At 36.4% G+C, this 24,327-nt stretch overlaps 4 protein-coding genes across 6 annotated transcripts in view; 2 read left to right on the top strand and 2 right to left on the bottom strand.

The window, feature by feature from the left end:
• Positions 1 to 24,327, top strand: part of LOC134820871 (uncharacterized) — a 1,079,557-nt gene that overhangs the window by 1,015,515 nt on the left and 39,715 nt on the right. The window lies entirely within an intron of this gene.
• On the bottom strand, positions 108 to 7,527 carry LOC134820837 (uncharacterized). The gene is made up of 4 exons (XM_063831469.1): positions 7,057 to 7,527; positions 6,663 to 6,783; positions 3,076 to 3,209; positions 108 to 664 (listed from the first exon to the last, which is right to left on the bottom strand). The coding sequence occupies exons 1-4, from the start codon at positions 7,125 to 7,127 to the stop codon at positions 547 to 549; spliced, it is 444 nt and encodes a 147-aa protein (XP_063687539.1). The 5' UTR covers positions 7,128 to 7,527; the 3' UTR covers positions 108 to 546.
• On the top strand, positions 3,875 to 6,115 carry LOC134820820 (beta-1,3-galactosyltransferase 5-like). Its single transcript, XM_063831452.1, has 2 exons — positions 3,875 to 4,275; positions 5,197 to 6,115. The coding sequence occupies exons 1-2, from the start codon at positions 4,164 to 4,166 to the stop codon at positions 6,057 to 6,059; spliced, it is 975 nt and encodes a 324-aa protein (XP_063687522.1). The 5' UTR covers positions 3,875 to 4,163; the 3' UTR covers positions 6,060 to 6,115.
• The window catches only part of LOC134820881 (FUN14 domain-containing protein 1-like), a 103,755-nt gene continuing 96,872 nt past the window's right edge, over positions 17,445 to 24,327 (bottom strand). The window contains exons 4-6 of one of the 3 annotated variants that reach the window (XM_063831529.1): positions 18,597 to 18,669; positions 18,037 to 18,162; positions 17,445 to 17,874 (exon numbers count right to left, since the gene is read on the bottom strand). In XM_063831529.1, the coding sequence (XP_063687599.1) occupies positions 17,831 to 17,874; positions 18,037 to 18,162; positions 18,597 to 18,669 (243 nt within the window). In that variant the 3' untranslated portion in view covers positions 17,445 to 17,830. Of the gene's footprint in view, positions 17,875 to 18,036; positions 18,217 to 18,596; positions 18,670 to 24,327 lie in introns of all 3 variants that reach the window. The other 2 variants (XM_063831528.1, XM_063831527.1) reach the window with 2 other exon arrangements.

Raw genomic sequence — 24,327 nt, forward strand, 5'->3', positions numbered from 1 at the left:
ATTATAATTATAATTATAACAAGTAATCATGTTACCTTTGAATTCCGTGCCAGTTGCCACCAATACAAATATTATCATTTCTTAACAACAAACACGAACAACTATGATTTGGAAGTACAAAATTACATAATGCGGAACTCAAAAACACAAATACTAGATCAAATTTAAAATGTATTTAAAATTAAAAACATAATAATCAAGCAAACATGTTTCTCTTTTACAGATCCAAGAATAACAAACAGTCGCTTATGGATTATCACGACACAGCCGATCGTACATCAGTTTTATTACAGATGTGGATTGTGGTGGGGAGGTGAGGCATATTTCGCTGACACGTGGTATCACTTAATCAATGAGCGTTTACTATTGACCGATCAAAACCCAGAGTCACTGTCACGTGTACAAAAATGTGCCTCACCTCCCCACCAGAATCCACAGACAGATGGACAATAACTCAGCGTCCTACCACGGACTTAAACCCTGATTCTCATCTTATTTGTAACCAACCAACTTTCTATCAGTGGTTTATAAATTATAATTGACCTTTCAGTCAGCTAGAGTCTTATCAGCAGACAAGATCTGTTCCTTGACCGTCTGGCTGCAGATGGGGCAGTGGTGTATTGGCTGTTGGAACTTCTTAAACACGTGAGGGATAAAACACAGGCTGAAATAGATTATAGTTTAGTTTATTCAGTTCAAATCCTGACTTGATAACATGAAGATTCAAGATTGTAGAGTTAGTTAAGTTGTCTCTCAGTTGTATTAAAAATCACATACTTATCCCAGGGATGAAAGATTGTTGGTTGAACCGACGTTGGGATATCACAGTGCTGGCAAGCACGACCGTTGCATTTATTGTGGGTATACTATGTACCCCATTTACTATTATACCCCCTTTGGTACACGTTACAAGCCTCTTTCGTGCACGCGAAGCGTGCACTCCGGCCGGAGGCGGCGGCCGAAGGCCGCCGCCTCCGGCAGGAGTTTTTCAGGCATTAAGACTCATCGGAAGTCGTTCGACAGATTTATTTTTAGTTCAAAACATTCTAATTTGATGCCAAAGATGACACGAATAAAAAATAGTTATGTTGAGATTTTTAAGAAATTTGCATAAAATACTCGCCAGCACTGTTATACGAAATTCGGTAAAAAACCCAAAATCGCCATATTCAGGTGCCTTAAAAACCATGTTACAATTGAGTTAGAGATCTGAAATTTTTTAGGACGTCTAGACGTTGACCAAATCGATTGCAAAAAAAGTTTCAAGTTTCAGGAGCATCGGGAAATGGGTTTTCTAGAACCCCTGTTTTACGACAGATTGTCGTGATACATACATACATACATATATTCAGGGATAGACGCTTTGCCAGTCAATTATAGGCTACATTCAGGTGTCTGTAGATTTGTACCTATAAAAGATACAGCCATTTCCGACCACAGGTCTTGCAAATAATTGTTTACACTTTAGTTTACATTGTATAACAAAATTATTTGACGTCATAAACACCCCTTGATGACGTCATCAAGTTAACCGTTTTTAAAACTTGATTTTTGACAAAGTAATAACTTTTAAAATCAATTTTAAACCATTAAGATGTAATTTTATTCAAAATCTGAGGAAATTTTCACCCTAGATAATTGTTCAAGCATTCTGAAAATCTACCGGAAAGTTTTTCTAGCTTGCTCCTTCATAAAGATATTCGTTATTGAAGTTTGTGCTTTTTTGAAGAATCATTTTATAAAAACGTCAATTTTGCGATTTAGTATTCTCTGGTGTTGGGCCATGCCTTGGGTTGTGGAGCTCATTTCTGCTTCTTATAGGTATAAATTGTGCATTAGGCTAGTTTTAAAGTTGAAAATCGAAAAGTTGCACACGTGGGGACACGCCCAAATTGAAAGAAAATTGCTAAAATCACTGAAAATTGCTGTTTTCTTCATTTTCTGTCAACTTTAGAGTGCCGTTGTGATTACAGTTCTTCTTGAAATACTTTGAAACTTTGCATGCTTATCAAGCTATATATAAAACAATTACATGCAAAAATTTACGGCGATTCAATATTGTATGCGCACGCAACGTCCGCTCAAAGTTTGCACGTGCGAAAGGTGAGAATTTTGCTCATTCGTGATTTCCAACAAATTCTGCTTTGCCACGACAGTTTTATGTCATTATATATATTTAATGCCAACTTGAATAAGTATTAAGTGGCATATTCAGTCAGTGATCGACCGATATGCTTCCCTAAACACAAGGATATGTTTTTAAAGGAAAAATTTCGAAATCGTTGAAACTTCCTCCTTATTAATGAAGATATCAGTTTATATTTCGACTTTATAAAGTACCCTGACATTATAATCAAAAAGAGATGATATTTTACCAAAACCCATAATCATGGGTAGAGTGGACCGCTGCCAGTGTCTCTCTTTCCCAAACAAAAGGAAATGATATTAACTTGATTGACCGTTCTCAAATGCAAAATGATACCGAGAATGAAATCGGTCGCTCGCTTTTCCCATTCATTTACAATTGTAATAGATTAAGAAGAACTACCCAAAGGCAGCTGTACTCGGCAATGAAGATTTAATAAACTCCAGCTTGTTCAATAAGTAATAACTACCACCCTTGTCCCTTACCCCGAAATACTAGGTATCGACCCGAACGCAACCCAAAGAGATTTTTACAGCATCTGATTGATGTAATCAATCGAAACTTATTTATACAATTCGTAAGCCGTGAATGAATGGGAAAAGCGAGCGACCGATTTCATTCTCGGTATCATTTTGCATTTGAGAACGGTCAATCAAATTAATATCATTTCCTTTTGTTTGGGAAAGAGAGACACTGGCAGCGGTCCACTCTACCCATGATTATGGGTTTTGGTAAAATAGACTCATGATAATTTAACAGTAGGGTAACTATGGGGGGCCGGGGTTCCAACCTTATTGGAATGAGGCAGAATTAGGTCGGAACAACCCCCGGCCCCCAGCCCCTCCCCCCAACTATGATAACATGTGTAGAGAATAGGAGGCGGTGAATTTTGAAATTGTTTTTAAAGTTCTCAATCTAAATAAACCTACCAGCAAGGCATCAAGAGCAAGGTGCACATGTAGGTGAAGTAGGTCTTCCGGTGGATAACGTTAGTCATGATGTTCTCACCACAATGCTGACACGTCGTCTGAACCTGGGTGTGCTGTCTGATCTTCTGTGTCATCTGAAGGTCATATATTAGGTCATATATTAGGTAATGTAAATAATAAGGTGATACTATATCGAATGGAACGGGCTTTCTTTCCTCAAACTTCACTTACATTAAGAACTAATATTTATCAGCGACTAGAGAGATGGACTTTATTACGTAGACTGTATTAGCACCAATATCTTCATTTTAGAATGACGCACTTAGCAAATTTAACTCCATGAAGGTCCCATGAAACTCGTGTGACAGTGTTGCACGTGTTCCATGATGGAGTTACTAGGTTACATTAGTGGTGAGCCTGACACCCGCCACGTTAACAATTGAGATCAAAGTTTTCCTAATCTTCAGTATACTGAAGATTAGTAGCACTCTATCATCTACGTTATTAGTCGCTAGCGTCTGTGTCTAAAGCTTACTTGTAGAGCAAATTGGTAAAAATGATGTAATGATGTAATGTCAAAGTTTATATGAGGGAAATTCCCAATAATAGAACAAAAATGGTTAATGTTCTTCGTTTTATAATTGTATTAGTGCCACCACCATTCTTAGCAGCAACAAATAAGACAATTTTGTTATATAATAGTCATTGTAGTTTGTATGTTTGATGGTTGTGGCCTCATGAGATGGTGTGGGAGTGTGAGGGGTATTATTATAGGACAAGTTATACAACTCCCGCCATTCTCCATCTTCACTCTCCTTTCGTAACCCTCGGCTCTCTAACACACATTCTACAGTTACACAGATTGCCATGGTGAACATTCAGTCTAGATCAAAGTTTGTCTGACCTATCTGTTTGCTTCTTGTTTTTTATTCCTAAGTCGATCAGGAACTGTGCTTTCCGATATCGACCGTCTTGAAATTTGCGTGTTGAAGTTTGAACGGCAGGTTATATTCAACATAAAATCGTCGGTTTTGCTCGACAGGCAAAAGTAATATTTGATAACACTCAAAGTGAGACACGTTGTTAAGATGTTTTGGTTGAGAGGAACCCGGTTCAACTGCTACAAAGTCCTCACATCCTTTGTTTTTATCTTTACTGTCGCCTCGTTCTTCTTGTCTCTGTGGCTCAGAGCTAACTACGGTGAGTCGAGTATATAATATTATATTTATATACGTCACGTACCACTATCATGTATACATCACACATGTCTGTAGAATTCAAAACAAGTGCCGTAATTCTAAGTCGTTGTCGGTTGTCTACTGGCTATTCATTTTTTCAATCGATATAAATATTAGCTCGATTAAATCAACATGGAGTTGCTCATGGTTGAAAGTTACAGATATATACACTATAGAGTATACACTACTGTATTATTATAGCCCTCACTGAATCACAATCTATAAATCATACCTATACACATTTTTTCCTTTTCACCCTTTTGAAAAAAGGCAATAGTGAAAGGTTACGAATGGAGGTTTTTGCAGAAAAACGTGGATTTTGGAGAACGAGATAGGTGGGTTTAAATATGTCGTGTGTCCTTCCTTCCTTCCGTTCGTTACCATGCAACGAAAAAGTTGGGCGCGCGCGAGGATTGCTTGCGGAGATGTGATGTATAGATAGCCTGTGATCTATGAATGCGCGGCGCGACTGTGTTTTAATGTATATGATGCATGTAATGTATAATATTACTATTAGGTAATACGCCCAATTTGTACGTGGCACGCGTAGTGTATTGATGTTTACACGAGTATAGTTTACCTTTGCTGATAATTTCTTGAATTACAGATACAAGTTAAGTTCTACGGCAACTGAATTTCAAGTGTTTCCCGTATTTGATGCATAATTTATCAATATAATTATCATGAAGATTGAAGTGAGCTGATTGGAGCTTATACTTAAATTTATAGTAAATGTGAAATGGAAATCTAGCGTCCGCCAAAACGAAACAACGGGCGCAATTCTTGTTCATAAATAGTATCTGCATTGTGTATACGAGTATACGATTACGTCTGTACGGTGTAATATGCAGTATAATGAGCAATAAAAGCCCACAATTCTCAGGTATAATCCAAGTATCGACGACCCTGACACCGACCCAATATGTTCGGCTAGTAAGACGAGGTGTAACGGCTCCCAAACTGCTCTACACTCACCATAACTTCAGCATAGAGCAATCAAACCAGCTCTGCCATTCTCTCGCCCCGAAGTCGGGGAACAGGAACGACTTTGTGTTCTTAATGATTGTTAGTTCGTGGGAGAACTCTAAACGGAGAGACTATATTAGGAAGACTTGGGCGACATATCACTGGTTCTGGAAGAACCCAACCATGACGTACAGCTATAAATTTGTAATTTCTCAACCTGATCCGAACAGAAATTACACGGTTCACCCTACTGACTTGGACTCTCCGGATATAATCATGTCAGATCTCAACGAACATTATTATTTGCTGGACATCAAAGTTATGTGGGGTTTTTCTCACGTTCTCCTCAACCACAAGTTTGATTACATTTTAAAATGTGACGATGACACTTTTGTAAACCTGTGGCGACTGCCTCCTAAACTCCTCGCAAAAGCAAACACGGACTATTTCTACGGAGGGAAAGTGTTAGAGACCCACAACTGGGCGGGAGAGGGTATAAAGTACGCTGCAGGCAGTGGCTATGTGATGAGTAGGAAAACTTTGTGTGCAGTTGTTCTGGCACATTCCGTATATTCCCTGGAGACTCCCAGGATACCTATAGAGGACGCGTACACGGGTCTGCTGAACGCTCGGATGGGAATTAAAGTGACCCCCCTGAGTGGGTTTGCCACTGAGCATGAGAGTTGTAAAGATTTTACTACTGTTATTTTCCATCATATTAACATGAAACTATTTGGAAAGCTTCTACACGCTGCAGTTAATGGAACCCATTTTTGTTAAGATTTGGGTTTGATTTCACTAATTTCCCATAACTATATGTATGATATTTTTCGGTTTTAGTTATTGTACTTATATTTTTACTAAAGTTTACAAATTAAGCTTAACACTCGAATTTGAGATGAGAAAACATGTCCACTTTGTCCAATAATTACAATTGTGAACACATCAGTCATTAATTTTACTAATGTGTCTTACTCCAGCGGAAAATGAATTAGTGATGGATCAAATTTGTCAAGAAAGTTGTTCACTGTCCAATTATATTATGTCAAGCACGGTTCACGGAAACGAACTTCTATCCATTAAGCCAGATTATTTTTGTAAGTTTGCAAAGTTACTTAGCTTCAGTTACATGGAGTTTTCATGTATACACCAAATCTCGGTTTTGATTGTTGCTAGCAGTTTGGTTTTATGTTCTACTGCTGTGCTCGTAGTACTAGTACTACAGTTTGTATTTCATATCTCAGAAAGTTTTTTATTAACAACGAATTACGACCGTCCAAATAAGGGCCGATATCGGATATATAAGATACAAAAATAGTGCCTTAGCATAATTAACTATTCCATGGTATGTTCATTAATCAGAATCTAATATTAGAGCTTTACCTGTGATCCGATGGATTGACCACTCACTAACGAATCGTTATCCTTCTCCCCTGGTGACTTGTGAGGTACCATCATTCCCGGGGTAGAGGATTTAAATGCTATCTTGTCGTCTGTGTTGTGCCTTAGATAAAATTTTAAATATCAATTTTAAATTTTGATCGGTTTTAAATCATGCCCCAATTAAGGATATTTTAACAATCTAAAAATACTCTAAATATACACTAGATTACTATAAGTATAACAATATAATATGTTCATACTAATTTAAACTACAAATAGTAATTATATGTTAATTTAGTATGATGTAATCTGTCAGCCGGTAAATTCAGCAAATTCAGCCTAAGCTAACGTACAAGAATAAGAACCCAACTGTAATATGAACCTCAAGTTGTACCTTTTTGTGAAGGAGATGCTGGCTTGTTCCCGGGTTCTGGAGTCTGGTTCCAATGATGATGGTTCACTCATAGTTGCTCAGTCCAAACCAGCTTGTAGATAACTAATACTGTTAGTCTTCTTATCCCCAAGTGAGAGTTCGATTGGATTATTATTACTTGACTATTGTCTACAAAGTCAATTTGGAACCAGATCAAGTCAAACTGGGATCGTGAACTTTTCTGCAAACGATCGTATCATTCAAATTTCAAGCATCAACAAACGGCTAAGTTGGAAGCAGTATTTCACTACTGGATACTGGTAGTGTTTAGTGAAACGTAAAACCGAACAAAAGATAAAAGAAAATTATGTGAGCAGCACCGTAACTCAACACTGAAATCACGAAAGTTATGTAATACGAGTACGTGATATGTTGTGAGGGACAAGAGTAACATCATCCGACTATCATTAATGAAATATTGCACATCCTATTTTCTACAACAAATGTGAGTCAAAATTCAGAATCTGACAGCTGACGGGATATTCAATATTATAATATAATAATACCTTGGCTATTGAGTGCTGAGCGCGATAATTCCCGACAGCTTGCTGGAGGGAACGCGCGGGCACGAAATTGCCAAGGTGTTATGTATTATAATATTTTCCGGTTCCGAATTGGAAGGGGTGTAATCCGATACGTGCGCATGATACAATATAGTGTCTAATATATAGAACGCCAGTGTTATTTGTTTTACAACTTGCCGCCAGCCAGTCTGAGGTCTATGCTGATAATACCTTGGCTTCCCTTGCGGGATATATCGGCAAATTATCAGCTCTCAGTGTCCGAGACTTTTAGTGGATATAATTCCCGGAAGGTATTATAACATTTCGCATGTGTTGTTAAATGTAGCTACTGAGATCTGACTCAGTAGCTGATTTTAAAACTAAACTTCTTTCATTACAAAATTTAAGACATAATATAAACAGCACACATTCTCTAAACTACCCAGAAACTTTGTTTGCATCAGACAGCCTCACTGCTTCGATAACAAATTGAAATACTCGTATCGAAAAAGCTGTCAATAAATTTCAAAAATAAAAATTCTCCTAGAGAAAAATCTTGTCCGTGACTAATCAGATCGTAGCTAAATCAAAATGCTAATCATATGTCCATGAAAATGACGTTAAACAAAGTATTTCCTCAAAGTTCCTGTATCTACTTCGACAAGGTTGTTCCTGTTATATCGCAGAGTAAATATATTATATGCACATCTAGTTAGTACAAAGGTAAAGCAATCAGTAAATTGGTAGCTAAGCGACTCCTTAAGTTTAATTCAATAACACACATTGTTAGCGGTTACTGCGAAGGTTAGGTGAGCATGTAATTTCATGTGATCCACATTCCACACCATATTGACTGCTTTAACTTACTGAGTTACTGCATTAAGCACATGTTATATAATATATGCTGGTACGTTTTATTTCCGTATCTGAAATTAGCCCATCAGATATTGTCTTTGCTTTTGTGATCTGCTTTTGGGCTGCTTTTGTAAAGTTCTCAACTTCCCGTATTTCTAAGCTACATTCACTACATCATTGCCATCACTGACAAATGACTCTATTTGAGGGGGGGGGGCTTGCAGACTACGGGCACCCGGAGCAGACATGCTCATATTTAGATTAATTTTAGTACAGTTATGCAGAATTATCTAAACATGCTCAACACCAAGCTTTGGGGTACTCTACTTGTCGCTACTTTGGGGTACTCTATTTCTTGCTACTACCTGTCTCCTGAATACGTCCTTATCCTGGACTTATTGTTCATGAGTCGCCAGGACCTTCCTAAATAATAGTCCACATATTATAACTGTTAATTTGCTTGATGAACAGCTTTACAGATATACCTGGAAATGTTGCAGGGAGACGGTTGCTTGAGTCTAGTAATCACCTTATTTCAATTCCTGAATAATGAATGGCACAGTCAGTTGTGTTACAAGTATACTGGCTGTTACGATGGATATTTATCCTTATTTCGCTACTGGAGAAACAGCAGAGGCTTCTATTTTTGTCGTTCTGCTCTGCACTTGTGGGTTATTGAAACTCGAAAGAGGGACACTTTTTGCATGAACAGATTAAGAAAAATAAAACATCCAAATCCGATTAACTTCTGAACAGTTTCCCCCAGATGGTCCCTTATATTTTCCTGATGCTAACAGTTCAAACAACACTTCTACACGTCGGTCATAGTATTCATAAAATAAGTTCTGAGACTACTTTCTCACAGCTGGACACCTCCAAGTGTAAACAGGTAGGGTCCGTATTTATATAATCTCACGAAACCAGATTTGACAATTTTTGCACGAACTACGTTCTGGTTTCCCGTCATTATAGTACATAGAAATCACTTTTTGACCGTGTTATTTTCATGCAATTACATTGATGTATGTACTATTTTGAAAAGATTTTCAATAAAAAATCAATCAGATTCGAGGAGTTAGAGAAAGATGAGAAACTGGTTGTTTCAATGCTGCAACTTCCAGTAATCATCATAAATTAAGAATATTATATAGTTTTAGTGGTTAATCTGATAAATAAGATATTATTCCCGATCAGGTATGCTCAGTAGTTTGCGAAGAGGTACAGTTAGCCCAGTGTATTCATATCTACGGTAGTGGAATCTATTCTAAATACACAAAAGTCTGCTGTGCAGCCAGACAGGCAGGAGCCATCGGTCATAATAACAGGTCGATCAGTTTATGTCGGTCGGTCAGTTTGTTGATCGGTCAGTATGTCGGTCAGTCAGTATGTCGGTCGGTCAGTTTGTTGATCGGTCAGTAATTTTGATTGTCAGTCAGTCACCTGCTGGTCAATGTTTTCGTCAGCCTTCGTGTCGTTTTGTCAGTTATATTTCCAATTTCAATCGTTAACAACACTTCAGCTGATAAATCAGACAATCGGTAAAAAGTCTAATTTTATTGTTTATCTGTATATGCATTATGCATCATGCACTAAAGCATGATAAATAATTAGTCGTGTAATTTGCCATCTATGAATGACTGACTAATTGGTTACGGATGAGAAATTCAGTAAAAACTGTAAAACTTTTCGTTTTCTTAAGATTTCTGCTGTGAGCTTCCTCCGACCCGAATCAAACTTCCAGCACCTCAATCGTGTCATTTGGCATCTATAGTTGACTGAATAATTGGTTGCGGGTCAGAAATTCGGCCAAAACTGTAAAATTTCGGCCCTGGAAGTTTCAGCTTCAAAAACTGAAAATGGGACAGAGTATGGGACAGTATGATTTTCCAATTTTTTCGAGATTTTGACTTCCAGTACCCTAATTTGGTTTCATACCATCATCAATTAACTGACTAATTGGTTTGTGGGCAAAAACTTCATCCAATCTGTCAAATGTGTGTTCAGAAATTTTCATATCTGAAAATGGGACAGAGTTTTGAAAATACAACTTTTCGTTTTCTTAAGATTTCTGCTGTGAGCTTCCTCCGACACGAATCAAACTTCCAGCACCTCAATCGTGTCATTTGGCATCTATAGTTGACTGACTAATTGGTTGCAGGTCAGAAATTCGGCCAAAACTGTAAAATTTCGGCCCTGGAAGTTTCAGCTTCAAAAACTGAAAATGGGACAGAGTATGGGACAGTATGATTTTCCAATGTTTTCGAGATTTTGACTTCCAGTACCCCAATTTGGTTTCATACCATCATCAATTAACTGACTAATTGGTTTGTGGGCAAAAATTTCATCCAATCTGTCAAATGTGTGTTCAGAAATTTTCATATCTGAAAATGGGACAGAGTTTTGAAAATACAACTTTTCGTTTTCTTAAGATTTCTGCTGTGAGATTCCTCCGACCTGAATCAAACTGACAGCACCTCAATCGTGTCATTTGGCATCTATAATTGATTGACTAATTGGTTGCGGGTCAGAAATTCGGCCAAAACTGTAAAATTTCGGCCCTGGAAGTTTCAGCTTCAAAAACTGAAAATGGGACAGAGTATGGGACAGTATGATTTTCCAATTTTTTCGAGATTTTGACTTCCAGTACCCCAATTTGGTTTCATACCATCATCAATTAACTGACTAATTGGTTTGTGGGCAAAAATTTCATCCAATCTGTCAAATGTGTGTTCAGAAATTTTCATATCTGAAAATGGGACAGAGTTTTGAAAATACAACTTTTCGTTTTCTTAAGATTTCTGCTGTGAGCTTCCTCCGACCCGAATCAAACTTCCAGCACCTCAATCGTGTCATTTGGCATCTATAGTTGACTGACTAATTGGTTGCAGGTCAGAAATTCGGCCAAAACTGTAAAATTTCGGCCCTGGAAGTTTCAGCTTCAAAAACTGAAAATGGGACAGAGTATGGGACAGTATGATTTTCCAATGTTTTCGAGATTTTGACTTCCAGTACCCCAATTTGGTTTCATACCATCATCAATTAACTGACTAATTGGTTTGTGGGCAAAAATTTCATCCAATCTGTCAAATGTGTGTTCAGAAATTTTCATATCTGAAAATGGGACAGAGTTTTGAAAATACAACTTTTCGTTTTCTTAAGATTTCTGCTGTGAGCTTCCTCCGACCCGAATCAAACTGACAGCACCTCAATCGTGTCATTTGGCATCTATAATTGACTGACTAATTGGTTGCGGGTCAGAAATTCGGCCAAAACTGTAAAATTTCGGCCCTGGAAGTTTCAGCTTCAAAAACTGAAAATGGGACAGAGTATGGGACAGTATGATTTTCCAATTTTTTCGAGATTTTGACTTCCAGTACCCCAATTTGGTTTCATACCATCATCAATTAACTGACTAATTGGTTTGTGGGAAAAAATTTCATCCAATCTGTCAAATGTGTGTTCAGAAATTTTCATATCTGAAAATGGGACAGAGTTTTGAAAATACAACTTTTCGTTTTCTTAAGATTTCTGCTGTGAGCTTCCTCCGACCCGAATCAAACTGACAGCACCTCAATCGTGTCATTTGGCATCTATAATTGACTGACTAATTGGTTGCGGGTCAGAAATTCGGCCAAAACTGTAAAATTTCGGCCAATGAAGTTTCAGCTTCAAAACTGAAAATGGGACAGAGTATGGGACAGTATGATTTTCCAATTTTTTTGAGAATTTGACTTCCAGTACCCCAATTTGGTTTCATTACATCATCAATTAACTGACTAATTTGGGTTTTTTTGGGGGAAAAAAAAATCCAACTTCAAAAGGGTGAAACAATTGAAAGGGGGATTTTAAAATACACTTTTCCTTTTTTTGATTTTCCGGAGCTTCCTCCCACCCCAATAAACTTCCAGCACCCAATCGTTCATTTCCCCCTTTTTAGGATTTTTATTGGTTGGGCGAAATTTTTTTCCAAAATTTTTTGGTAATTCCTTAAATAAATGTATGGGACGTTTTTTAAATTTTTTAGGAAGTACCCCAAGGTTTTAAAAATACAAAATGCTAATTGGTTTTGGGCAAAAATTTATCCAACTCTCAAAAGGTTAAAATTTTTTTTGAAAAATGGGGAAAGTTTTTAAAATAAAATTTTGTTTTTTAGATTTTTCACTTTTCCCCAACGAAAAATTTCCCCATATTGTTAAAAGGATCTTAGTTACCGACAATTTTTTAAAATTTGGAAAAAACTTAAATTTGGGCCCTTTAAGTTTACTTAAAAGAAAATAAAATTGGCAGAGACCTTTTTTGTATTTGATTAGTACCCCTTTGGGTTTTTACCATCTTAAAAACTAATTTTTGTAAAAATTTATTAAATTTAAAATGTTTTGAAATTTTTAAATCAATGGGACTTTTTTTCCAACCTTTTTTAAATTTTGGTCTTCCCCCAAAAATTAATCAATGTTCAGGGTTTTTTAAAGGACTGAAAGGTTTTCGGGGGGTTGGCAAAAAAGAAAAAACGGTGAAATTTGTTCAAAAAACGGGAAAAAGGGCAAGTTTGGGCTTAAATTTTCCAATTTTTCGGGGGATTGACCCCCAAGTTTTTAAAAATTAACTGTTTTTTTTGTGGGAAAAATTTTACCCAACCCAAAAAAGGTTTTCAGAAAATTTTCTATCTGAAATGGGGAAAATTTTTAAAAACAAATTTTTTTTCGAGGGACCCCCCGACCGAACAAATTCCAACTTTATTGGCCTTTTTAAAGTTTAATGCAAAGGGGGGAAAACGAAAAAAATGTAAAAATTGGGAAGTTTTCTCCGGAAAATCAGAGATGGGACCATAGATTTTTAAATTTTTTGAGATTTTGCCCATACCCAAATTTGGTTTCATAATTCTCAAAAATGATAATGGTTTGTGGGGCAAAACACCTTGCTTTTTAAAAATTTCTTTTGAAAATGGGACCGGTTTAAAACAAATTTTTTTTCTTTAAGAGCTGTCTTCCTCGACCCATAAAAGAATAAGATAGGATTATGGAGACTAAGGTTTCGGGGCAAGGAAAAATTAAAATTTTGGCCTGGAGTTTTTTTGCCAAAAAATGAAAATGGGGGTTGGGGGTTTGAAATTTTTTAATTTTCTTTAAAGGTTTCAAAATATCTTAAATGACTAATTTTTTCAAAAAACCCTCGTTGGTTTGGGAAATTTTTATAGAAAAATAAGGTTTTTAAAAAAAAATTTTTGTTTTCTTTAAATTTCTCTTGAGTTTCCCCCGACCCCAAACAAACCCAGACCCCAAAGGGGTATTTGCATTTATTGAAATGCTTTTGGGGGTTTCGGGTTTGAAATTGGCCAAAATTTAAAAATTGTTGGGGAAATTTGCTTCAAAAAAAAAAAATGGGAAAATTGGGGGAGTTTATTTTTAATTTTTTGAGGGGTTTTTACCCCGTACCCCTTTTTTGGTTTTAATTCCATTTAAATTCGCTAAAATTTGGTTTTTGGGAAAAAAATTTTATCCCTTTTGTCAAATGTGTGTTCAGAAATTTTATTCTGAAAATGGGACAGAGTTTTGAAAAATACAATTTTGTTTTCTTAAGATTTCTGTGGGCTTCCTCCGCCCGAATCAAACTTCCCGCACCTCAATGTTCATTTGGATCTTTTGTGTGATAATTTGGGTTGGGGGTCAAAATTGGCCCAAAATGTAAAATTTCGGCCCTGGAAGTTTCAGCTTAAAAATGAAAAAAGGGACAGAGTTGGGGCGTTGATTTTTCCAATTTTTTGAGATTTTTATTCCGTACCCCAATTTGGGTTTTAACCCCTCATCAAATTAAAATGCTAATTTGGGTTTTTGGGAAAAAAATTTCTCAACTGTCAAAAGTGTGTTCAGAAATTTTCTATCTGAAAAAGGGGAGAGTTTTGAAAATAAACTTTTCGTTTTTCTTAAAATTTTTTGCTGTGGCTTCCCCCACCCGAAACAAAAATTTCCCGCACTTTAAAAGTGTCATTTGGCATTATAGTTGATGACTAATTGGTTGCGGTCAGAAATTCGGCAAAAATGTTTTAAAATTTCGGCCCCGGGAAATTTCGCTTCAAAAATGAAATGGGACGAGTATGGGACAGTATGATTTTCCCTTTTTTCGAGATTTTGCTTCCGTACCCAAATTTTGGTTTTATACCCTTCATCAATTAACTGACTAATTGGTTTGGGGCAAAAATTTTATCCAAACGTCAAATGTGTGTTCAGAAATTTTCATATCTGAAAATGGGACGGTTTTTTAAAATTTCAACTTTTGTTTTCTTAAGATTTTGCTGTGAGTTCCTCGACCCGAATCAAATTCCGCCCCAATGTTTTTTGCATCAAGGATGTTGGGCGGGCAGAATTGGCCAAAACTGTAAAAATTTTGGCCCTGGGAGTTTTAGCTTTAAAAACTGAAAAAAGGGACGAGTTGGGAATAGATTTTCCAATTTTTTCGGATTTTGATTCAGTACCCCAAATTTGGGTTTTCCCCTCTCAAATTAAAGATAAAAGGTTTGTCAAAATTTTACCAATCTGTCAAATGTTTTCAGAAAATTTTCATTTTGAAATTGGGAAGATTTTGAAAATAACTTTTCGTTTTTAAGTTTTCTTTTGTGTGAGTTTTGCCCAATCAAACTTCCCAGCCCTCAATCGTTCATTTGCATCTAAGTGAAGACTATTTGGTTTGGGGGAAACCCCCAAAAAAAAAATTCCCCTTTAAATTTTGCTTCAAAAAATGAAATGGGCAGAGTATGGGACAGTTTTGAAAATTTTCCCAATTTTTTTTGAGGATTTTGCTTTCCAGACCCCAAGGTTTCATAAATCATAAAATTTAACTGACTTTTAAGGGTGGGCAAAAATTCATCCAACTTTCATTTTGTGTTCAGGGAAATTTTCTTCTGAAAATAAAATTTTTTGAAAAATAAACCTTTTCGTTTTCTTTAAATTTCGGCTGTGAGTTTCCTCCCGAGAATCAAACCCAGACCAAGTTTTTTCATCTAAAGTTGATGTAATTTTTGGGTTGTTTTTCCCCCAAAAGGGAAAATTTCGGCCCTGGGAAGCAGCTTAAAAAAAATGGGAAGATTTGGGCATTGATTTTCCAAGTTTTGGATTTTACCAGTTTTCCCCAATTTGTTCATCCACACAAAACTGATTTTTTGTGGGAAAAATAAATTCAAATGTGGGTTTCAAATTTTCATTTAAAAACCGGGACGGTTTTAAAAACAATTTTCGTTTTCTTAAAATTTTTGCTGTGAGGCCCCTCCGACCAATCAAAACCCGACCTAAATTTTCAGCATTCTATAGTTACTGGGCTAAATTTTGGTTTTCGGGGAAATTGGCAAAACTGTAAAATTTGGTGGAAATTTGTTCAAAAATGAAAATGGGGGGATGGGGAGATAATTTTCAATTTTTTGGAGGGACCCGTACCCAAAAATTTTGGTTTTTTTTCCAACAATAATGTTTGGTTTGTGGGAAAAATTTAACATTTGGTCAAAAAAATGTTTCAGGAAATTTTCTATCTGAAAACAGGTTTTAAAAACCCTTTTCGTTTTTTTAAATTTTCTTGGCCTCGCCCCCGAAAAACTTTCAGGCACCCTCGCATTTTGGATCTTTTTGACTCCTATTGGTTTGGGGTAGAAATTCGGCAAAAATTAAAATTTCCCCCTGGAAGTTTTGTTCAAAAACTGGGGAAAATGGGAAAGTTGGGGTTGGGTTTTCCAATTTTTTCGAGAGACCCCGTACCCAATTTTGGTTACATAAAAACAAATTAATGAATTGGTTTTTTGGGGCAAAAAATTTTCCAATCTGTCCCCAAAAAGTTGTTCGAAAAATTTTTTTTTTTATTGAAATTGGGGGGAGATTTTGAAAATAAATTTTGTTTTTTTTTTAATTTTTGTACCCCCTCCCCCCAATCAAACTTCCAGACCTCAATTGTCAGGGCACATAGTTGACGGGAAAAAGGGTTCCCGGTAGAAAAAGGCCAAAACTTAAAAATTTTGGCCCGGAAGTTTCAGGCTTTAAAAAAAGAAAAAGGGCAGAGTATGGGACGTATATTTTCCATTTTTTTCAATTTTATTTGAAATTTGGTTTATACCTCATCAAAAAAATTAATGATTTTTTGGTTTTGGGAAAAAATTTTCATCCCACTTAAATGTGTGTTAAAATTTTTTAAAATGAAAATGGGACAGAGTTTTGAAAACAAATTTTGTTTTCTTAAATTTCTGCGGAGTTCTCGACCCGAAAAATTTTGCACTTTTCTTCCCATTTGATTAAGATGCGATAAAAGGGTTGCCCCGGAAATTTTTGGGCCCCCAAAATTAAAATTTGGGCCCGAAGTTTCGCCCTTAAAAATGAAAGGGGCAAGGGGGGCAGATGTTTTTCAATTTTTTCAAGACTTCCCAGACCCAAATGTTTAACCACACTCTCTTTCATGATCAGGTACTCGTACTGACAAACTTCCCGCATATAAATGATCTTTTTCTACTGTGATTTTAGCCAATAATAGCACTAGATTGATGACCGAAATCATTATACTGGTGCTTAATTTCAATTATAACCACCACGCGAATGACCCTAACAATAACATAAACTTTCAACATGAAACTCCAACCAAATAACAACTGTTCCAGGAAGCCCAGCAGACAAAGTCAGTTCCAGACCCAGAAGAAGAAGAGTTCAGTGTGGATATAACCCTGACGAGAGGAGGGGAGTACTATTGCAAGGGGTGTGATGACAGGCACTGCTCTGATTCTAGAGTTCTTATCATATCTGGAGGGATCAGATCGTATTGGAGCACGTGGTGCTTCATTAATTTGTCCATTTTCGTTCTTTTAGTTTGAGGAGATTTGCCAAAGTTTGATGACACTAACTATGCTTAAATTGAATTTAGTTGAATGATTATTGGTTCATATTCGACAAATTCACCAGTTGCTTATCTTAAACCCTTTTCGCTAGTTACCCGCATTTTATTTAAAGTACTATTCAAACAATGAAGTCACAATGAGAAAAATATATAACGAAATGTACATAAAGTTAAAACCAACTATAATTGAAATATTCATACTCAAAAAATCTTAACTGAACAGAAAAATGTTTCAGTCGAATCATATGGAGAAGAGAAAGTTGATATTAGATCAAAGCTGTTGGAAATTATACTTCACCAATATCATAAAAATGTAATTTAAATTTAAAATGTCTTTAGTTTTGGTGGAACAAAAAACAGTTCCACCTTGCCGTTACCATGGTTACTATGATTATTCCTGCCAACATATTATAAATGTTTGGGCACTTTAGGTAGGCTTTCGCTCACATATTTTAGACAGAGGTCTTCAAAGACCAAGTCAGGACGAGAAGGTGGTTGAGAAACTTAGGCACGCTGTTTCAAGCGAACAAAATACCAAGAGCAAATCCCACCGTAAAACTTCCTGAAACATTTCTGTAGATAAATCTTCAATCGTCATTACGACGTTCTAAATGATGAACCAAACACTCTAGTGATAATCAATTTAACCATCAACCTTCGGACTCTCCCATCATATATTAACGGTATTTTACTTAAATATGGAGGGTATGGTCAATGCACGCACCTGAAGTCGCAGCGTTCTGTTTGAACGCCTCATAAGCTCGTCTAGCTGTAGCCTTTAGCCTCCCCTCGTTCTCCAACAACAACGTGTCCTCGTCCGTTATTATCTCACTGATCTCATCCGTCAAATCTGCTAGTTTTTCCGTTAGGTCCTTTACGTAGCCCGCTGTGGAAATAGTGCAGGCTGTGCTTCAATCAGCAGAATAAAAGCAGGAGTTTAGTAAGTTACGTGGTGGTTAGTAAGTCACGTGGTGGTTAGTAAGTTACGTGGTGGTTAGTAAGTCACGTGGTGGAGGATAGAATGAGTGTGTTTTAGTAGAAGTGATGTTCTTTGGTAAATGGTAACAGTCGTATTATGGTATTGTAAATGTCGGTTATTAGTCATTTAACGAATTGAGTATTTCAGCTAGCGGTTTTGTCATGACCATTGACCTGTTGACCATCATCATCACATAGTCACCGTGAGTGGGAGTGCTAAAAGTAAATCATTCGGCATAATTAGCATTACGATAGTATTTATCAGGATCACACACAAAATAAAAACTACCAATCACCACACCCTACCTTCTTTCAGATCCTCTATTTGGTCGTTAACTTTCTTCCAGTTTATCTTGATGTATCCAGCTTGAGATGCTCCCTGAGGGGAAGTGAGATTAAATTAAAAGTTTCTTAACTGAATGGGTTGAAGTACCCATGCATAACTGTGGCAATGTTATGTTCAGAGGGGGGGTGGCCACTATGTTTTTTGTCTTTTTTTGTCCCGTAATTTTTGTCCCGTTTGGGAAAACTGGCACGAGTCGAGACAAAAAAGGAAAAAAGTAGGAAATACTAGTGAATCGCAGGATGAACAAGAAGCTGGAGGCCACATGTACCTGTTGAATTTATGTCATTCTATGTATTCTATAAATAATTTTAACTGTTTAACTACTTATTATGAATCATTATGAATCATTATGAATCATTATGAATCATTATGAATCATTAAATCGTTGAATTGGTTGCAGCAACCAATGGTTGCTGTATCTATTGACAATACATGTATAATTTAATGAAATTATATTTAAATTTAAATCACATTGTTAAATAAATTTTAAAAATCGACTTTAGTTTTCTGCATTAACCAGAATTTGTTGACTCTGTTAAATTTTGTCCGTGCTGCGCGAGAATGTTTTTATAACAACTACACTCTACAGTGTGCATTTGTCCACAAACAGATTTTGAAAAACGTGTTTTTCATCTTCCAGTATATAAACCTAAGAACACTTGATCGGCTCACTCCCCTTGCATTCCTTTGGCACGTACGTCTCACAATTCACATCCTTTGATACGAGAACCCCCCTTTAGCAAGAGCTCCCGTCCCTTATGTGGTCTACGAGTCGAGCAGTCAGATCATTTTTACTTCTTAATGTACAGCTATGATTTACAGAATTGACCTACCTTATATCAGTATATCTAGCCCATTTCTGGGTCAATCAAATTCTACTGATGGATCACATCACTACTGATGGATCACATCATTAATTATAGAAGATGTATCATGTTGTAGAAATCAGACCCTCAATTCCAAGAAATACTGGTTTCTTGATTGGGCAACTTAAACGAACACCGATGGGACATTAAGACAACATTAAGACAACAATAAGACAACAAACGATAAGACAACATTAAGACAACATTAAGGCAACATTAAGGCAACATTTAAAGCAAACATTAAGACAACATTAAGACAACATTAAGGCAACAATAAGACAACAATAAGACAAGATTTAGACAACAAACACCGATAAGACAACAAAATATGATAAAATATTAAGACAACATTAAGACAACATTAAGACAACATTAAGACAACATTAAGACAACATTAAGACAACATTAAGACAACATTAAGACAACAAACTCAATTAAGACAACATTAAGACAACATTAAGACAACAAACTCGTTTAAGACTACATTAATGCAACAAAATGTTTAGAATATGTAATATACGGCCGGGATTTCATTGCCGCAGTTAAAAAGGAGAACAAGCTCTGATGTCGTCAAAGTCACGTTACCTAAGGCTCATAATCACGTGACATCTGCAGACCCAGTCAATTGGGTTCTGGCCTGGTCAGCTCCCTGTTACCTGATCTTGAGGTGACGTACGACACCTCGTTATTGTTAACCTAATCAATGTTTGAAAGGCAGATCACCGTGACTGTGAGAGTCCAGTGGCGTAACGAAGGCCCCCGCTGACCCTGCTGTGCATAAAATTTGTGTAATCAAATATTTTTGTTTGTCATTTATAGCCTCTAGAAAAGAAAGGTCGTAAACAACCCTATCATCACTAATGGGTTAATCTTTCTGTGGTAGTGGTACACCCTGTATTTGGAAAAATGTCTTTCACCTTCTCAACTTGAGATCTTTCCTTCATAAGCCCGCTCATTGGCTGTGAAATAGAGGCTTCGTTGTTTACAATTACTGAGATTCGGCAGAGAGACGATGCCACCCGATAGTAAGCCGCTCAGAATATTCTAGAAGGTTGTGGAATATTTTATGAGTACGGGGTAGCCAAGCCTGCAGCCTAACAATTATAACGAATAATTCGTTTATTGAATTTGCATTTTTATTGTTGCATATATGTTCATTTTCCACTCTATTGCAAGTTAATTATTATTATTATTTTAATCCTTGCACAAACTAGGGTTATGGATAAGACCGAGTTTGTTTGTCTTCGTTCTAGTTGCCCTTGATTGCATGATTTTTACAGAAGAATTTCCAGTACGGACATTGTGTGATTAAGCACTGGTATGGCATTAATTAATTAGGATGACTTAATAGGTATATCGCTAGCCACTAATTAACTAATTTATGAAGTTGAAGATATAATTTAGTGGAGGTCGGCGGATATGTAAATTATTTTCACTGTATCTCGAGTTATGTTTTCTTGGGTAAATTTCTATTGATTCCGTTTGATGCGACAAGGAAAAGGCTCTTATCAGGAAAGGAATTATTCAACATTTCAATGTATGTGACAACATAAATTCAAGCATGATAGGTGCTCTCCGAGCGATTCTCATGCCAGCTAGCTGTTCTTTCGGAATTGCACGAAGGGTTTCCATATGTTCAAAGATATTACCATTATGACTGGGTATTTCTTTCAGTAATGGTTTGAGGATGGTTGTCACCAGCCAGCTTAATCTCTCTGTAGGTGAGTCAACACAGCTAATAATGGGTCATACTTTCACCCGTTCTAGAGGAATGGTGTTTGCATAGTATAGTTTGCATAGTATAGGTTGCATGGAAATATACGGTATTTTCAAAATCAATATTTGAAAAATCGTGATTTTTGCGGCCGCGGCACGGTTGAACCGTACAGAATTCATTTTGGTTCATTTTGGTTTTTGCATTTTGTAGGGAAACAGTTTCCCGATCAGATCATTTTAAATGCATCCTAAACCGAAATACTCAATTTTGAACCTAATATAGTATGGTGGCGCACTGTGATATGTTTTCATCACAGATATTATTGAATTATTATCATATTATATGAATGTGCTAATCTAGCTAGGCACATTTGGGGCACACTTGGGGCACACCTGGGGCACACCTGGGGCACAAAATGAAAAAAAAGAGGCTCAGTTCTTTATTCCTCATAGTTTACAAGTAACAGCCCGTCTCTAGTTTATCATTTTTATTAATATTCCCTCTTTATAGTCTTATACAAAGCCTAGATGATGACTTTTATTTGTTGTTCAAAGTTCCTCCTGCCTCCTCATTTCAGACGAACAGATGTGCTTTATGTTTTTTGGACCAACAATTTGGAATGAACTATCCTACTCAGTGAGATCATTATCATCTGTAGAATATCAAATAACGGAGTAGTTCGCTGTTTATTAGTCTCATGATTGATTTATACTACTGAATCAGTGCATTGATGATCTATATTATAAGATCGATTCTTCATTTTAATGTAATACTAGAAAACCCGTGGTCACAGGGAGGAAGCTAATAATATTTTTTGTTAGTAAGTTTAAATCGCGTCAAAAAATATCCTACACATGAACCGAAGATACAGCCAATTAAAATGTTGCTCGCACTAAACACAACGTAATATCAACAAAACTGATCAAAATGACGTTAAAACAATCATTGCACGTGCACGTGCGTGTAATAATCCTCGTTAACATGGTTACTACGCAAGTTCATATTTTTCGTTTGATTTGCACGTGGGCGGTCGTACAGACAGACAACAAAAACAATTCTCTGAATTATAGTAGAGATATAATACCATTTGATGTAACATGTATTCAGTTTGTGTCATTTTAATTTAGCATTTTTACTAACTTATAGAACCATTTATAACTGTATACTAACATTTGTACCAATTTTAGCCTGAAGATGGCGTTGACGCCGAAAATGTGCCTACATTCTTAACTTCCTGTTTCATTTGTCCTTGTCTCTTCCAACCGGATATTATCCAACTATCAGCATCTGTAGAATGTATTTAAAATGCCCTAAGGACGTTTTATTTCCACCTAGCTTGTGATAATATTCCTAATATTTGTCCATAATGTCTGAGCTGATGTCTGAGCTTGATAATATAAAAGTGTATAACCTTGGTAATTTCATACTTTTTTATTAAATACTTTTCAAATTTTACAGAGTACAGCAATAGATGAATATAAAATAGAATCGTTCAAAATATCGCCCCCATCTGTAAAATATGATGGGCACCCAAACACGGTAAACACATAGTGAACTATGTCCGCAGTAACTTGGACCCATTACATCGAATTAATCTAAATCCAAAAATTTATGAAAAACTATTTAATAACAAACAAATCCATGGTGAATAACTGTGGATATATAGTCAAAATTGGTATTTCAATACGTCAAATTCCAGATACATTAGATACAGGTCTGATATGGTCATTAATGTGTGAGGTGTGCGGGTGAAGTGTGATATGATGTTGAAAGTATAGGAAGGTAGATAAAAAATTAATAAAACAAAAATAATAATAATATGGGGAGCAAAGAGACTAGGCTAGGCTGTTGTTTCACTATCCAATAAACATTTCCATAGATGCTTAGTGACCTCAGCTTTGAAAACACTTGTAGACACAATCTGTCTTACCTGTAAAGGGAGTCCATTCCACAGTATATGAGTTCTGTAGAAAAATGATTTTGCCAGTGGGCTATTTGAGGTACATAAGGTGTGTGAATTCTGACTTAACTTAGGTAAAATTGATGACACAATAGACAGACTGTCGAGGTGGCAACGTCTTAGTCGAGAAGTGCCCTGATATAAAGTGAGATAGTGAGGCAGCCATACAGGAATTAAATTGTTCAGAACTTTGTGGAAAAAAATAAGATCATTCAAGTCAAACTTTTGAGACAAAGGGAGAATGTCGACAAGCTTGCACTTTTTGACATATTGCTCAGGTGGATAACTGCGGCCCTCTTCAGACAGAATCCATTTAATAGCTCTCTTTTGGAGACTTTCTAATTTATCACTAAGTGATTTATTACAAGGGCGCCAGATTATGGAACAATTTTCGAATTGGCTACGAACCAGGGAGAGGTAAAGCGCCCGGCGACGTTTCTGATCAATGACAATATGGCCATCTCTTCTGACCATACCAAGTTGTTGGCAGGCCTTAGTATAAATTCTGTCGCACTGACTATTCCAACTGAGCTTAGGAGTAACATCGACTCCAAGATCTTTTTCTAACTCTACATACACAAGAGGAGAGCCATCAAGATTATATGCGAATGGAGGAGATAAAGATGGTTTTCCTGAAACAATAAGCACTTTACATTTTGCTGGATGGAATCGCATTTTGTTTCTAAGTGCCCAGTCAGAGAGATAGTCTATATCCATTTGTAAATTGGTATTATCAGAAGATGAATGTATTTTACGCCAGATTTTTGTATCATCGGCATACAAAACAATATCAGTATTATCCGAAAGGCCAAGAGGAATATCATTGATAAACAATACAAAAAGTAAGGGACCAAGGATAGAGCCCTGGGGGACACCAGAATTAACTGAGAGGGTAGATGACATCTCATTACCAATAACCACTCTTTGGTAACGGCCTTGAAGGTAATTGGTAAGAAATTTGAGAAGTGTACCATCAATGTTATATAAGGTCTTTAGCTTATGAAGAAGGATATCATGATTTACAGAATCAAATGCCTTAGCAAAATCAAAATACACAACATGATTGATAATGTTTTCGTTAAGAGACAATGCCAGGCTATCACAAAAATCAACCATATTGGTTGTGCATGACTTGTGCTCTAGAAAAC

Source organism: Bolinopsis microptera, chromosome 9 (assembly GCF_026151205.1).
Source record: "Bolinopsis microptera isolate Bmic1 chromosome 9, MBARI_Bmic_1.0, whole genome shotgun sequence".
Taxonomy (NCBI): Eukaryota; Metazoa; Ctenophora; class Tentaculata; order Lobata; family Bolinopsidae; genus Bolinopsis; species Bolinopsis microptera.

Bases quoted from the DNA above. Each gene is read 5' to 3' on its own strand.
- LOC134820837 (XM_063831469.1), bottom strand. From the start codon at position 7,127: ATGAGTGAACCATCATCATTGGAACCAGACTCCAGAACCCGGGAACAA. The intron at 6,784-7,056 runs GTACAACTTGAG...ATTTTATCTAAG, and splicing joins AGCATCTCCTTCACAAAAAG to GCACAACACAGACGACAAGA. The intron at 3,210-6,662 runs GTAAAGCTCTAA...TATGACCTTCAG, and splicing joins GTCAATCCATCGGATCACAG to ATGACACAGAAGATCAGACA.
- LOC134820820 (XM_063831452.1), top strand. From the start codon at position 4,164: ATGTTTTGGTTGAGAGGAACCCGGTTCAACTGCTACAAAGTCCTCACA. The intron at 4,276-5,196 runs GTGAGTCGAGTA...CACAATTCTCAG, and splicing joins GTGGCTCAGAGCTAACTACG to GTATAATCCAAGTATCGACG.